Genomic DNA, 17,441 nt, shown 5'->3' with positions numbered 1-17,441 from the left:
ATGTTATTTTCATTTCAATCTGCAAATCATCCTGTATACTATTGCAAATGATGGTTCTAGAGGATATGTTTCAGTCCTAAAAACACAACAGGCAGGTACTGGTACACTTCATGTTCTTTTTTTTGTTTTTTTTTATCTTGCCTATTTTTTCCCGACCACACATCAGCTGACTCATGAGAAAAAAATATGTGACTTATAATCAGGAAAATTCGGTACTACATAACAGGCCATATTGTTCAACAATATCTAGTGAATTCCTACCTCTATAAGTCAGTAAAATTCATACTTTTAAAGTTATGTTTGCACTTCTTTATTAATTTGATAAACTTTCAATCAAGGAGGAAAATATCCATTGATTTTATAAATACATTATCGACCTTGGAACTAAATTTTCACTGGAACTATAATTTGTGGTTTAAATACACCCTGGACAATCATGAAAATTAGAACCACATGAAAAAAAGCAACTTTAGGAGAAAACTGGTTTCCAAAGTATAAAGAGAAACTGTAAATTATTGTCATATATAGATGTCATTGACTACTACAGTAAGTAATCATGTGTTGGTACAGCATAAATAATTTTCTATACAATATATACCCAAAGAGAAAGTAAACACTAACAACACCAAGCCTGAATGACATCCTTTATCTAGTCCTTGAGTTATACCAGGTATGTATTATTTAGCCCTGACAATGTCTGTAAGCCAGTGATGTTATGTACCTTTATTTTTCTTGTGTGTACAACATTGGTGAACCTCAAGGGTGATCTCAACGATGATGTGGAACAATATGTAGATACACAGGATCCATGTAGCCCACCATGGCACCATAGACTTCCCAAAGTCCATCCCAATAAACATGTTAGGGACTGAAAACAAGTCAAAGGTAATGAGTACTAATATCACATCTTGTAGAAATGTTTGCAAGCAACTAGAATGTTCTAAAGAAATCATTTAAATGAGAAATTTTATAAAAATTTTACAAAAATCATCACTTAAAATTACTTCACAAGAAGACCTTATTATGGAATAACAAAATCGAAATATTTTTTAAAAAATTATTTAAAAAAAGGATTACACAGAGATTGTTAAACTTTGAAACTGATCTCTACATAAATGGGGGAAATCACATTTGAAATTGAACACCAAACAAATGTGAGAATCACAAAACTACATATGAAGTTACACATGAAATAATCAGTAGATCCATGTTGATGGTTAAACAGTGGCATTTACATCTTATGATATAGAATTATAGGATAAAACATACCGTATAACAGATTATTTTTTGGGGGATGATATTTTCACTATTTTGTGGTACATAAACATAGTCACCAAAATTAAATCCATGAAATAATGAAACACAAGAGTATTAGATGTCCTTTCACATCAAGATTGCAAAATTTTGATTGTTTAAATTACTATTTGGTCGTTTTGAAAAGAAATCGTGAAAATATGAACTGTTAACATTCACAAGTTTCAATACAGTATGAAACAAGGAAACAGATTTCAGAAGCAGACATCAAGGTCATCCACCTTGTACTTTCTACTTACTTGCCAGACACCAGGCTACTGTGCCAAATAACCAGTAGAACCAGTTAAAGACTGGACGACAGCGGTTATCCTCGTCAGGTCGGATTAGGGCAATGATGAACTGTACAAATACATATCATATGTGTAACACCAACACAAATACACATGTAATTAAATATTCTAATACATGTATTCCACTGGATTGTCAAAAATAAATATCTTTGGTAACAAGTGTTCCGGGGTCTGTTAACAAGTTATGTATGATTTTACACAGAGAGATATAAGTTTGTTTACAATGTCCAGTCAAGGGTTTTGTTTTTTTACTCTGTCAAGAAATATCTCCCAACATTAATTAATTAAATCCGATCATTTGGGAAAAATATTTTTAAAAAATATTTGTCAGATATCTAACCTTATATTATAAATATAATAAAATAGGTGATACTCTCGTATATAATACTACTAAACACATAATTTTTCAGGTTTAAAATTTTTCTTGGTTTATAATGCCAGTTTGCTTTATAATCACTGCTACACTTCACCAGCCTATGTTTCCTATACAAAATACCAAAGGCATGATACATTATACTTACACAAAGGATCACACAGACAAAAATGATGATACCCAAGATAGGATGAGCCTTGTAGGGTAGATAGTCAGCTTTGCTGTACCCATCAACCTCAACAAAGATTAGAATTATAGCGATGATCACCAGTAGTAGCAGCCACGCCATACAGTTAATATGTCCCTGAAACACAACAATACCACACATAGAACACAAGTAATGGTAAGGTTACAGTAGAACTATGTGGCAACTTTTAAACTGTAATCATTAGGGATGTCACCACATATTTGAACATTTGTTTTCACAACTGTAATATATAACGTTCAAATTAACCTTTCACTCTCAAAGAATTGTTCAATTTTCATTCCCAATATAATTTTTACAAGCTAAATCATCAAGGTATTAAGATGTTCAAAGTTGTACACCTGTACAGTTCATCATGACTAATTAGGGTCATTAGGTCATCCTCTATCTGGGAAAGTTTCGCACCTCTTGCATGTGAAACAAAAATCAAAGCTGAATCTGTTATATTGTGTGAACTTATCATTGTCTGTCACTTAATTCAGCATTTAATTCGTGCAAACATTTTAATAGCTACATTATTGTACATTGACGATGAGAACTTTGTGAATAGTGATGCCAATTTCAATAAAAAGGTGTTATATGACAAATCATTTCAGTAATAGTTTTTGTTCACATTGTTCAGGGCCTTGTAGCTCAGACACTATTAGCATTATATTCTAAAATACATGGAAAGTGAAAAAAAATATGCTATGAAGTACTACTACAATTATTATATTGAAAAAAGTCATTTATACGTTTTAATAACAATTAATTTTTCCAAGTTTCAAAACATGAGAGGGTATATTTCTGTGTCATTATGTCTTACCATTTCTTTTGACATGTTTTTACGGTATTTTCACATTTATTTACTAAGTTCACAGGCCTAGAAATTGGTTTCATTTCTCACAACTAACATTTCCAGTACAACTGTATATTTGTTACATTCATCATATTGTAAACATCAAGTCACCGTAGGTATTTGTAAAATGTTATAGATACATTACACAAGCTATATAGGTGTAGATTGTAACGATTGCCCACTTAAAGTGAAAGTTGGGTAATTTCTATCAAATTGACATACCCAGTAATCATGTAACTCTCTGCTTTTAGTGTTACTTAGAAATATGATTACGATATTACCATTAATATCAGAGCAGTAATATTCGCTACTTACAATAAACCAGTATCTATGGCTGAAGAAACGCTTGTTTGGCCACATGGTTTGGTAATATTTGATAAGGAGCATGCCAGTGGTGCCAAAGAAACACCATGCCAAAATCATGAGGATACCTGTAACAAAGATGGTACTTATTGAGGAAGATCATAACAAAACGGTAACTTAGCAGTCAGTACAGTGACATTTTCTATACAACAAGAAAACACTCTACCAATTTCTTGTAAAATGTTGTTTTGATATTTTACTGTTTTAACATTTAATACAATTTTAGATAACCATCCCTCCATTTACAGGACTGATAAAATTATTTCCTGAAAAACAAAATTTCTAGAAAGAAATATCTCTACTAAAATCTTACCAAGAATGTTGTCAAATGTTTCTCCTTTTATTTGAATAAATAAATAATTTGGAAATTATTTCTGATTAATAAAATCTACTGCTGATGAACTCATCATGTCGTGACATAAAGTCCATCTACTTACCATGTCCCTTGACAAGGGAGTAACGAGCGTAATCACCAATGTTGGCTGTAGAGGAGAGGGTAATCTCATCAGCTGAGGACAGAGGAATCTCTCCTACACCAAATCTGTGTGGGGCAGCTTCACCTGTAGTAAAACAGCATTTTCTTGAGTTATCTCCCTTACTTTACTCATACACAAGAGATTTTGAGAGTCTTTGGACACTTTTGTGTAACCCTTTTGAAACGGTTCAGGTGGTCTGCAATTATTCCACTAAACACAAATGTTCATGTAGGTGGATGTTGGAACTGATATATGTGAAGCTCTAAATGCTTGATTTCAGAATTTCCTGTCAAGCTTAAATCAATTAACTAACATTAAGATATCCTCCATTTTACTCAGTCCTAATAGCACAATGCTCCCGGAAATATGTGATTGTACTGATCCTACTTTATTGTGAAATTCTGAAAACTAATGATATTTAACAAGTAAACTACAAACAGGTATGGTTTGACCCCTCAATTTGTATGTGCCAAATATTCTGCAGTCTTGCCTCGAAAACGATCTGTACCTGGCATTTTCCTTGCAGGTTCAACCAATCTAACCGTTTCAAATGCTTACACAGAAGCAACCTTTGTTTTCACATAAGCCATTGTTTTCAACAAAAAAGAATATGTCAGAATGAGCTTCATAAATATCTTCACTAGTTTGTGCTGGTACAAGGAATGTATTTGAGTATCAACTGTTGTATTTGAGTATTTAATTTGCCATTTTAATGTTATAATATCAGCGTGTCTATTATCTTAGTTCTTACATCATAATAGGCATTACATGGGAGGCCGTACAGAAATTTTACAAAAATACATATATTCTCTATAATCTTTCATCTCTGTAAAGTCAGAGTATTTCACAAAGTAAAACACAAATACCATTATTAGCATACAATTAGTAGCCTCCATTGTACATGACTATATCATTAACTGGACTCTGCCATGATTTCTTTTATATAAATTTGGAAGCTGTCTTTGTTGTATATAAATACAAAATTAACCTGATTCTGCGACACCCCTTGACATGAGAAGATGGCTATAGCCAGACATGGGGTAATCTTTGGTATCTGGATGGGGCACCTTCTCAAATCGACATCGCAGGCGGCCATTAAGGAACTGTCCCTCTTCGGCTATTATACCAGCCTTTGGCTGCAATGAAACCAACAATATTTATAATTTGAAAGGTAAATATGACTGCAGCATTTTCATCTCACAAAAAAATTTGTCATTCAATCTATGTAATTAGAGCTAACAAACTATTTTTAATCTGTAAGTGTGGTGAATGGTTACCGTACTTACATTCTAGACTATGTGACAGTAAGCACTAACAATTTTGAAGCCAGTGAGAGATGTGGTTGACACTCTTAGAAAAGTAAACCTGTAGCTCATTGCTCAGTACCTACATTTTTGAGTCTGTGATTGAAGTGGTCAACACTCTTGGTGAGATAGACCTGTACTGATTGTATCTCAGCACTCAGTACTTACATTTTTGAGTCTGTGAGTGAAGTGGTCAACACTCTTGGCCAGGTAGACCTGTGTTAGACCTGTAGCTCCATTGTGGACACACTCCATTACCAAGTCTCCACCCTGAAAATTTACACAAACAAATATTGACAGACATTCATATAAATATACCCATCAATACATATCCCATTGAAATTTCCTCTATCCTACAAACAATGAAACAATTCATTGAGAGTGTAACAAGATCCGATTGGTTATGTACATTTTCTCTGACCTCTATCCTCCAATCCCTCCACCCCAACAATTTTGTAATTATTATTGGACAATGTCTTTAAATGACAAGACTTATAACTTTTTTGTCTTTATGTGATAGGTAAAGTTTGAACATTGTAATCTTAAAGTAGATCTGTCCATAAAAAGTATGTATATATCTATATATATCCAAGTCAACAAGTTTGATAACTGTAACAAAGATAGAAAGAGATTATTTGTTGAAAATGAAGAAAAACTTCAACATTAATGTGGTCATAAATTCTTCAGATTTTAAAATAACCTAGTTTGACTATATTTGAGATATCTGATCATTTCCGAGACTTAAAAGGTGGCAATTTGCTTAATATGTGGTGTATCCAAATGATAAGCAAAGTAACTATTGGTGAGCCATTTGATATATCTTACCCATCTGATGTCATTCGAAATGGCAAGTGACACATATCTGTCTGTGATCCCATCAGTGATGCCTCCAACTTCAAATCTGTACCGATTGCCTCCTAAGTGGACCCAGGTGGCAATGTACTGACAGTAGGGTTCCCAGCAGCCTTCAGGGATCCGGAAACAACCCTTTTTGGTTCCACAGTCCCTCGTGTTTATTGGGTCTATCAAAGGCAGTCTCTGTGAGTGGAATACAACATGTTTAACATAAGTTTTCCCCACTTGTTTAGTACAAGTGACAGACTAAACAGGATATGGTAATTTAACAAAGAATGCAATATGTTCAACATGTGTTTAAGTTAATAAGGATTATGAAAGCAATAATTTCTAAAAGTCTCCCACAGAAATATGTCTATTTCTGTTCTGCAAAATGTTTATTCCCCAACAAACCACTCCACCTTTCATAACTGGATATCAACAATGAAACCAAGCAATACAGTACAATTGGAAAAAATGTGAAGAATCTTGTCCGTGTGACCTGACATGAGATGGAATAATTGTTTCATTTCTGTTTTGAAGCAAGAGAAACCTCAGTATAAAGAGAAATCTCCTCCCATGAGTAACAATCTTGAAGTGAAGTATCAGACTGGATGAGCCTTATCTGTCTATGTTACACAGATGTGATTGATTATTTTTCTTCCAGACTTTCCTAATAGAAAATGCTACAAGGTATGGTAAAGCTGAGCTCAATAGAGCATGCCATCATCAAAGTGATGTGTTTTGATAATGCTAACAGATTGTTCAGTGATTACATGAAGAAAATATTGTGACTTTCTTTTGAGTGTCATTTTCAAAACAGTCGAGTTTGACCTGTCTTTCCCTTGGAAGAAAAGACAGATTTATCTTTCATCAGCAAAAAATGTCATGTGACTTTCAAATATTAATAAAAGTGAATTCCTCATTGTGATGATAGTAAGATAAACAAGATCTACATCTCACTTACGTTTGGATCTGTAGGTTTTTTGTCCATGGGAGGACCGTTCTTGTCAATGACAGGCTCAGACAGTTCTCGCACCCAGAAACGGTTGCCATCTTGAATGAAAGTGGCCCTGTTGAAGAGATTCATAAGTTAACACAAACTTCTTATAATTTATATTTATAAATATATTTTTAAAATATTTATATTCATCTCCACCCAACAGTACAGGGATAGAAATATATATGCAGTGATAGGTCCTTCTAATATAAAATAAGAGAAGTTTCAACATTAACGTTAAGAAAATAAATCATGAATATTCTTATACTTTGAAAAGCGTATACAACAAAGAAAAAAGACAAGAAAGTACAAGTATTCCGCAGATTGTTTTTCTTTTTCCACTTTGATTCTCTAAACAATCAAGTCCCCAACAATTTTTGTTTTTTGTTAATCATGTTGAACTACAGTAAATTTTGAGTCATTTTAAGAATTATAGATTGAAGTTAAGGAATTAAAAAGAATTATAATCAATGAGCACAAGGCCTATTTCAAAGGTTTATGTTCATTTCTTACTGAAGACAGGTACAAAATTTCAAGACAATTTGAACATATTTGAGGAAGATTTTGCCAGTTTTGAATTTTTTTTTACTATTTCATATTTTTATCTGGATTCAAGTTATACGACCTATCATCTACCTATATATCAAACTTGGTTGTTGAAGAGTACTTCACTCTTCGACAAACTCAGCTAAATGCAACTTGTGAATATTGCTGCGAAAGACAGCATGAACATTAAAACTGACACCAATGTTTCATATCATCAGTAAAATAACAAAGTTACAAAGTGAGAATAATAAGGGAGGCAATGAAGAGATGACAGAGCAACTGAGATTTTCAACAGAAAGCAGCCTCATCGAGCAACTGAAGTTATCAACAGAAAGCAGCCTCATCGAGCAACTGAAGTTATCAACAGAAACAGCCTCATCGAGCAACTGAAGTTATCAACAGAAAGCAGCCTCATCGAGCAACTGAAGTTATCAACAGAAAGCAGCCTCATCGAGCAACTGAAGTTATCAACAGAAAGCAGCCTCATCAAGCAACTGAAGTTATCAACAGAAACAGCCTTGACACAGAGACTATACAGTGTATATAAAATGTTTCCAACCAGTGAGAAATGAACCAAATAACAATCCCTGTATGTTTATTAAACACCGTGACTGAACTATACAAGCACGGAATACTTATATGTGTATCTTTATATAGAACTGTGTACATATAATCAGTCAGCTGTCCTAATTAAAACACAGCCTCATATCAAATCAGACTAAATTCATATATAGATACATTTGTATCTACAAAACAAATCTATAATTAAACTTAATTACATTTACCATTGGGAAGGAAGCTTACACCTAATAGGGAAATGATCACTGCATTTCACATTGGTAAAGCACCCATGCCTTCTCTAACTACATGGCAGAACATTCCTTACCTAGTGATGTGGTGCACTGTTTACACTCCAAAGATTTTTCATGGATATTATGTAAATGATACTGTCTGTCGCTGACATGAAGGTGTTAAGTTTTTATATATGATACAGGTATATGATAATGACAATCTACCGTGCATAATCTCTAATCATTTACCGGTATTCTCTAAAACAGCCTCAGTAACACCTTATAACAGATTTACACAATTATCCTACCCATCCCTCACTTCCTTCAGACAAAATAAGCTGTTAAACATACAAACAACTGCGGAAAGTTAACACAGTTAACATGTGTTAGATTGGTATTGATGTTCAGTGGAGTATCTAACTTAGGTGTGTTTAACCGTGAAACAAGCTACACACATGAATGTAGATGAAAGGACAAAATACAGTCATTATCTACAGATCTAAACAATGAAAGATACTGTGTCACAAAGATACCTGTACAGGTATTGTTATCCTGTACACTAGGACTCTTGAAGTGACAGCCCATAGTATCAATTATGATAGGAACTGAAAATGCAAAAAAAAAAAACGAACTGGTGTCATACCTGAGTTTATCAGAGAAAAATTAACAGGGAAGTTTACGTAATTTCTTAAAAACCTCACAGACTATAAAGATGAGATTTGGATGTGTTCTTTATAGTGCGATAATCATGAAGGTGTCTTGGTATCTACAAATTACCTGAACACAATAGGCCCCTTCATGGTCACGTCGGGCTTCCAGACCAGACGCACATTTTTCTTCAGTTGGTTGGCATTACTTTGTTTTGTAGCACGCTGTAATGTAAAAACATGTCTTAAATTATATACATTATACTGTGTATGATTTACTTCACTATTGCAGAAAGTAGAACATAATAACTAACCATATATGCAAAGATCTTAAATTTCTTTACGTAAAATCGTTTAATTTATTCATTTTTAACATGAAGTGGGCAGGTGAAATTCTAGGCACACCTGTTGGTTAACTCATTATTTCTGCATCAATACCTTCAGAATGTCAAGTGAAACTAATCGATTCCATCAGACATAACAACTACACAGTTAATACACCATACATTTTATCATTCGAGTTTGTTTAACATCACAAGAAGGTTAACATTCTTTATTTAGCTATACACATCTACAGATCATCATAAAAATGCATAATTGTAACTGTTTCACATTCTTAGAAAGGTTTACATATGTTTCCATATTCACGGTAATTTACTAAATATCTTAACCTTACTGTAAATGAAGAGCTCATTGATCATTGTCTAATTTCACTGTCAGAAGACTTTCTAGTAACCTATTTAAAAAAAAACGTCACTAGTTGTCAAAGTCTGATAACAGTAATTTTAACAATAATATACATATATATATATATATATATATACACACCAGTCAATTGGATCTTTGGATACCTGGATCAGGTAAATACCTAACTAATACTGGTAATCTATGGATCTTTGGGACAGGTAAACACTTACTTATACTGGTAATCTATGGATCTTTGTGATAGGTAAACAATTACTTATACTGGTAATCTATGGATCTTTGTGATAGGTAAACACTTACTTATACTGGTAATCTATGGATCTTTGTGATAGGTAAACACTTACTTATACTGGTAATCTATGGATCTTTGTGATAGGTTAACAATTACTTATACTGGTAATCTATGGATCTTTGTGATAGGTAAACACTTACTTATACTGGTAATCTATGGATCTTTGTGATAGGTAAACACTTACTTATACTGGTAATCTATGGATCTTTGGGACAGGTAAACACTTACTTATACTGGTAATCTATGGATCTTTGGGACAGGTAAATGCTTACTTATACTGGTAATCTATGGATCTTTGGGACAGGTAAACACTTACTTATACTGGTAATCTATGGATCTTTGTGATAGGTAAACACTTACTTATACTGGTAATCTATGGATCTTTGGGACAGGTAAACACTTACTTATACTGGTAATCTATGGATCTTTGGGACAGGTAAATGCTTACTTATACTGGTAATCTATGGATCTTTGTGATAGGTAAACACTTACTAATACTGGTAATCTATGGATCTTTGGGACAGGTAAACACTTACTTATACTGGTAATCTATGGATCTTTGTGATAGGTAAACAATTACTTATACTGGTAATCTATGGATCTTTGTGATAGGTAAACAATTACTTATACTGGTAATCTATGGATCTTTGTGATAGGTAAACACTTACTTATACTGGTAATCTATGGATGTTTGTGATAGGTAAACACTTACTTATACTGGTAATCTATGGATCTTTGGGACAGGTAAACACTTACTTATACTGGTAATCTATGGATCTTTGGGACAGGTAAACACTTACTTATACTGGTAATCTATGGATCTTTGTGATAGGTAAACACTTACTTATACTGGTAATCTTTGGATCTTTGTGATAGGTTAACAATTACTTATACTGGTAATCTATGGATCTTTGTGATAGGTAAACAATTACTTATACTGGTAATCTATGGATCTTTGGGACAGGTAAACACTTACTTATACTGGTAATCTATGGATCTTTGGGACAGGTAAACACTTACTTATACTGGTAATCTATGGATCTTTGTGATAGGTAAACACTTACTTATACTGGTAATCTTTGGATCTTTGTGATAGGTTAACAATTACTTATACTGGTAATCTATGGATCTTTGTGATAGGTAAACAATTACTTATACTGGTAATCTATGGATCTTTGGGACAGGTAAACACTTACTTATACTGGTAATCTATGGATCTTTGGGACAGGTAAACACTTACTAATAGTGGTAATCTATGGATCTTTGGGACAGGTAAACACTTACTTATACTGGTAATCTATGGATCTTTGGGACAGGTAAACAATTACTTATACTGGTAATCTATGGATCTTTGTGATAGGTAAACAATTACTAATACTGTAATCTATGGATCTTTGGGACAGGTAAACACTTACTTATACTGGTAATCTATGGATCTTTGTGATAGGTAAACAATTACTAATACTGGTAATCTATGGATCTTTGGGACAGGTAAACACTTACTTATACTGGTAATCTATGGATCTTTGGGACAGGTAAACACTTACTTATACTGGTAATCTATGGATCTTTGTGATAGGTAAACACTTACTTATACTGGTAATCTATGGATGTTTGGGACAGGTAAACACTAACTTATTTATAGTGGACGTCTATGGATCTAGGGGTCAGTTAAACACATCAATCAATGAATCTCTGGGTCAGGTAAACACAGCATTCATGCCAGTAATCTACAGTTAACAGGGTAAGGTAAACACAACACATTTACTGGTAATCTGTGGATATCAAGGTAAGGTAAACACAACACATTTACTGGTAATCTGTGGGTATCAGGGTAAGGTAAACACAACACCAATACAGGTAATCTGTGAATATCAGGGTAAGGTAAACACAACACCAATACAGGTAATCTGTGAAGATCAGGGTAAGGTAAACACAACAACAATACAGGTAATCTGTGGATATCAAGGTAAGGTAAACACAACACCAATACAGGTAATCTGTTGATATCAGGGTAAGGTAAACACAACACCTAAACAGGTAATCTGTTGATATCAGGGTAAGGTAAACAAACCACCTATACAGGTAATCTGTTGATATCAGGGTAAGGTAAACACAACACCTTTACAGGTAATCTGTGGATATCAGGGTAAGGTAAACACAACACCAATACAGGTAATCTGTGGATATCAGGGTAAGGTTAACAAACCACCAATACAGGTAATCTGTGGAAATCAAGGTAAAGTAAACACAACACATATACAGGTAATCTATAGATACCTGGATCAGGTTAACACATAATCTCTAATCTCTAAAGGTAATCTCATGATATCCAGGTCATTTCTGTGGCCCACTCCACGTCAAACCTACCCTAAGACAAAGAGCATACAGAGCCACCATCTTAAATTACTTACCCCGCCTGCACAGGTAATCTCTGTTCTCCCTCTTAATTCAGGATCAGTACTGTTGTAGTCGAGATCGATAAACCTGCCAAGTGGTGTGTTGTCTTTTACTGTACCGTCTGTGTTGACATACACAGCCTGTATCATGAATCGTGTGAAAGCTGTCAAGGGCTGGACGGATGTCAGGTTCACTACCAAAAAAATCAGTGTATTACAATCTTTGAATCATTTAGATGAAGTTTGTATCAACACATGATGATAATTCATTTGTTAATGTTTTCAATACAAAGTAAGTGGGTTCAGTGCTTAGATGTGAAATACCAGGTTTATATGTATATGTATATGCATGTACAGTTCAACCTTAATAAGATAAATTAAAAAATAAGATAATTACCATTAATTTCCTCTGCTTGACTGTTCTTTGGGTTGTAGACAGTCTTGCTGACTTTGATGTGGAATGGAGAGGGCATATATTGGGGTTCAATATTTGGGCGGGGGTCAGGCATCAGAGTAACACAATCACAACATCCTATGGTTGGAGTCCGTGTTATAGAACTTGTGTCCGCCCGGGCATGGCCAATTGCCAGGGCCAGGACCAACAGGACTACTCTCCCTACACACATACTGGACGATTTGTCCCTGTAAAAGAAAGTAACAAAGGTCAGTAACACTATTGATAAACACATATTTGTTATGGGATATTATTCCTATAATACAACATAATCAAATCACTAAAGTTACATTCTATCAATGAAGATCGTGTTATTTTAACAGAGGTGGAACAATTACAGGTAACACTTCCATCACTGTGTTTCTCAGTTCTAATCTTATCTAGAACTGTACGTGAAAGCTTTAACTTCTAATACAGTAAATTACTGAATATTCCACAAAGTAAACAAACTAAATCACATGTACATTTCCATTCATATATAACCTGGTATCCTTTAGGTGCAAGAATGTACGCATCACACTGAGAAAGACAAAATATCAAACAAAAAAAGCTGCAAGACATGTAGAATAAAAAAAATCCTGGTATTGCAGATCAAAACTCTTTGTTACTGTACAATTAAACAAAAAAAACTGCAAGGCATGCAGGAAAAAAAATCCTGATAGAGCAGATCAAATCTCTTTGTTACTGTATAGTCTGGTTTTGACCATCAGAATGAAGACATTGACCTCCCTCTATTTACAACACATCTTTCAACGATTATCTTTGCTGAATGAACTGATAGTTACAATCTATAACATCCCTCCACACCCACCAGTTACTGATAACACTTTTCTTCAGCCTCCATCTTACCTCCTAAAACTGATAAATATATGTGCTACAATTTCAGAACAAACATAGCCATCTTCATCACCAAAATTGTATTTTTCAGAAATATCTGTTACCCTCCCACATTTTACTGACATTAGTAACATTAATCTAATCTTTGGTCATGATATTGTTCTGATGTCATAATCATCAATAACCTGTTGTGATGTCATAATCATCAATAACCTGTTGTGATGTCATGATCATCAATAACCTGCTGTGATGTCATAATCATCAATAACCTGTTGTGATGTCATGATCATCTATAACCTGTTGTGATGTCATAATCATCAATAACCTGTTGTGATGTCATAACCTGTTGTGATGTCATAATCATCAATAACCTGTTGTGATGTCATAATCATCAATAACCTGTTGTGGTGTCGTGATCATCAATAACCTGTTGTGATGTCATGATCATCAATAACCTGTTGTGATGTCATGATCATCAATAACCAGTTGTGATGTCATGATCATCAATAACCTGCTGTGGTGTCGTGATCATCAATAACCTGTTCTGATGTCATAATCATCAATAACCTGTTGTGATGTCATGATCATCAATAACCCGTTGTGATGTCATGATCATCAATAACCCATTGTGATGACATGATCATCAATAACCTGTTGTGGTGTCGTGATCATCAATAACCTGTTGTGATGTCATGATCATCAATAACCTGTTGTGATGTTATGATCATCAATAACCAGTTGTGATGTCATGATCATCAATAACCTGTTGTGGTGTCGTGATCATCAATAACCTGTTCTGATGTCATAATCATCAATAACCTGTTGTGATGTCATGATCATCAATAACCCGTTGTGATGTCATGATCATCAATAACCCATTGTGATGACATGATCATCAATAACCTGTTGTGATGACATGATCATCAATGACCCTTTGTGGTGCCATGATCATCAATAACACTTTGTGATGACATGATCATCAATAACCTGTTGTGATGACATGATCATCAATAACCTGTTGTGATGACATGATCATCAATAACCTGTTGTGATGACATGATCATCAATGACCCTTTGTGGTGCCATGATCATCAATAACACTTTGTGATGACATGATCATCAATAACCTGTTGTGATGTCATAATCATCAATAACCTGTTGTGATGACATGATCATCAATAACCTGTTGTGATGACATGATCATCAATAACACTTTGTGATGACATGATCATCAATAACCTGTTGTGATGTCATGATCATCAATAACACTTTGTGGTGCCATGATCATCAATAATAACCTGCTTGGCATTTGGCGAGGCATATGACTGTGATCACGGAAATTTGATGAATAAAATAATTAGATGGATGTAAATATCATCAGAAGTATGAAACTATAATTTTACTGATGATGTATCAGTATTTACAGTCATGGCCGTGCCTAATACTCCAAGGATATACACTGTACACAAATACATGTGTTTGTAAGCATAACTAGCTCATTACTACCATTAAATCATAGTTATGATTGACTGCTAAACCCGAAATCATGAATTTGATGAAACTTGACATCAGGAACAATATTCACAGAAATAATTCATCAACTTATATCTAGATAATGAATTTTTAATTCATTATAGTTAAATCACCTCGAAATCACACGAATTAAAACCCATGAAAACGGTGACCGTCTATGCAATTGTAAACCACTATCAATGATAGACACTACAATATTTGACTCCAGGCCTATTTATTAGGTTCATGTATTTTATATGCTCTGTCCATATATGGTACTATCGTATAAAATTACCTTATACACATATGAAGTGACACAACAAAATTTGGATGTATCTACCCACATATATAACTCAGCACCTCTGTTAGTGTCACCTAAAAAACCGGTCAAAAGGATTGCTGTCATAATACACCATTGGTGCAATCAGAACATCTCCTGTTCTACACTAAAATCTATTGAAACTCCATCAAACAGCAAGTTTGGTATTACATAACATAAAAATTATGGCCACAAAATATCTATCTATTCATGTTCATTGTTTAAGGAATCAAATTTATCATCGGAAAAGATGTGAAAATTATAGCCGTTTTCAAGAATGCAAAAGACAGCCTTTTTATTTATTGTAAACGTAAATGTGACTCTCGAGAATATATCCTATGGTAATGTAATCCGTATATAAAAATACCAGTGAACAGTTGATATCACAGAAAAAATAGGATGATGACAGTCACACCTACTCACTTTCAAACACATAAACAAGTTTACTCATAAAAGTGTCATTATAATAACTCTTCTTATTGTGGAGGAAGACTTCATAATAAATGGCCTTACAATGTTTAGCTTAGAATTATGAGTAAAACCATTTTATCATTCATAAATTTCAAAACCCATGTTGATATCAATTTGCTTCTTGATATTCCTTCAAAGAAATATTTCCTCTTTGTCAAAACCTTAACTGTTTTCCAAAAATGAAAAAAAAATCCTTTGATTATTCTTATGTAAATATCACTGAATTTTCCAAATTCAAGAAGGTATACACTGCATTTAAATTTGTGTAAAAAATATCACAGTCAATGAATTAAGCAAATTCAACATGTACCACATGAGAATTCAACAATACCACATGACTACATGAAAATGTTAACTATGTTTTCTCCTATTTAATCAGTATATTGGGAGGAAAAGGAAAGCTATATTGGTAAACAACTCTGACAAGAATACTCATATGACTCAGCCATCAAACAACATTTAAGATTCATATACTATACTGGAAAGACAGCGGTGCTTACCAGTAGCAGCAAAAGAATACTTCTATTTAAGCATGAAAGTCAATTATTTGCAATATATATCTAAAATGTCATATAAAGCAGTGTCTATCAGTTTATCACAAAAACCTACTTTAAAAGCTGTAACGTTTTGAGATGAGATGCTGAGATTAAGGATACAGTGTTCAATACACAACTAAACAACATAAATATCAAAATTTGTAAACAAAACATATTGAGAGTGCTAAATATTTCTGATGTTTGGTTCCAAACATCATGGACAGCATACTGGAAAACAGGAAATGGAATTCCCAACATTTTGTCCAGTATATTGGAAAACAGGGAAAGGAATACCCAACATTTTGTCCAGTATATTGGAAAACAGGGAATGGAATACTCAACATTTTGTCCAGTATATTGGAAAACAGGGAATGGAATACCCAACATTTTGTCCAGTATATTGGAAAACAGGGAATGGAATACCCAACATTTTGTCCAGTATATTGGAAAACAGGGAAAGGAATACCCAACATTTTGTCCAGTATATTGGAAAACAGGGAAAGGAATACCCAACATTTTGTCCAGTATATTGGAAAACAGGAAATGGAATATCCTTGACAGTAAATGTGAACAATGGATAAAAAGAGACTAACTTCATGGATACAAAGACCAATAAAAGATAGTCAAAGTTTGAACAGTACCTCGTAACCTGTTCCAGGTGTGTTGTACAGACTGCTATGAGAGCAGGAAGTACCAAACTGTGTGTGTTTACCTTATCTCATCAGTGAGGTGTAAATATGATCTCAGAATTATATCTGTGAGTCAGCTCTCTCTTTCTCTCCTTCAGAGACTAGCAGTACCTCACAACATGCATCAAACACTTGGCAGGAGTGGCCGGCTCCTCATCACAGTACAACAACCTACAGCTACTGTGTATCATAACAGTTATAAAGTGTCTCTATAGTTAATGCAGTGAAATCTTACATTAGACATAT

General features: G+C 33.9%; 1 protein-coding gene across 2 annotated transcripts in view; it reads right to left on the bottom strand.

Moving 5' to 3' along the window:
- LOC132553290 (putative ferric-chelate reductase 1 homolog) overlaps window positions 1-17,441 on the bottom strand; it is a 40,097-nt gene that overhangs the window by 6,003 nt on the left and 16,653 nt on the right. For both annotated transcript variants that reach the window (XM_060217522.1, XM_060217521.1), the window contains exons 2-13: window positions 12,775-13,019; window positions 12,393-12,571; window positions 9,112-9,206; window positions 6,965-7,070; window positions 5,989-6,201; window positions 5,332-5,433; window positions 4,848-4,995; window positions 3,821-3,943; window positions 3,336-3,451; window positions 2,126-2,281; window positions 1,554-1,653; window positions 722-868 (exon numbers count right to left, since the gene is read on the bottom strand). In XM_060217522.1, the coding sequence (XP_060073505.1) occupies window positions 722-868; window positions 1,554-1,653; window positions 2,126-2,281; window positions 3,336-3,451; window positions 3,821-3,943; window positions 4,848-4,995; window positions 5,332-5,433; window positions 5,989-6,201; window positions 6,965-7,070; window positions 9,112-9,206; window positions 12,393-12,571; window positions 12,775-13,003 (1,714 nt within the window). In that variant the 5' untranslated portion in view covers window positions 13,004-13,019. The remainder of the gene's footprint in view (window positions 1-721; window positions 869-1,553; window positions 1,654-2,125; window positions 2,282-3,335; window positions 3,452-3,820; window positions 3,944-4,847; window positions 4,996-5,331; window positions 5,434-5,988; window positions 6,202-6,964; window positions 7,071-9,111; window positions 9,207-12,392; window positions 12,572-12,774; window positions 13,020-17,441) is intronic.

The sequence above is a fragment of the Ylistrum balloti genome, unplaced genomic scaffold (assembly GCF_031769215.1).
Source record: "Ylistrum balloti isolate Yb309-2 unplaced genomic scaffold, AGI_CSIRO_Ybal_v1 Utg370314, whole genome shotgun sequence".
Lineage (NCBI taxonomy): Eukaryota > Metazoa > Mollusca > Bivalvia > Pectinida > Pectinidae > Ylistrum > Ylistrum balloti.
The sequence above is the reverse complement of the archived record's forward strand: the minus strand, read 5'-3'. Positions and strand labels throughout refer to the sequence as shown.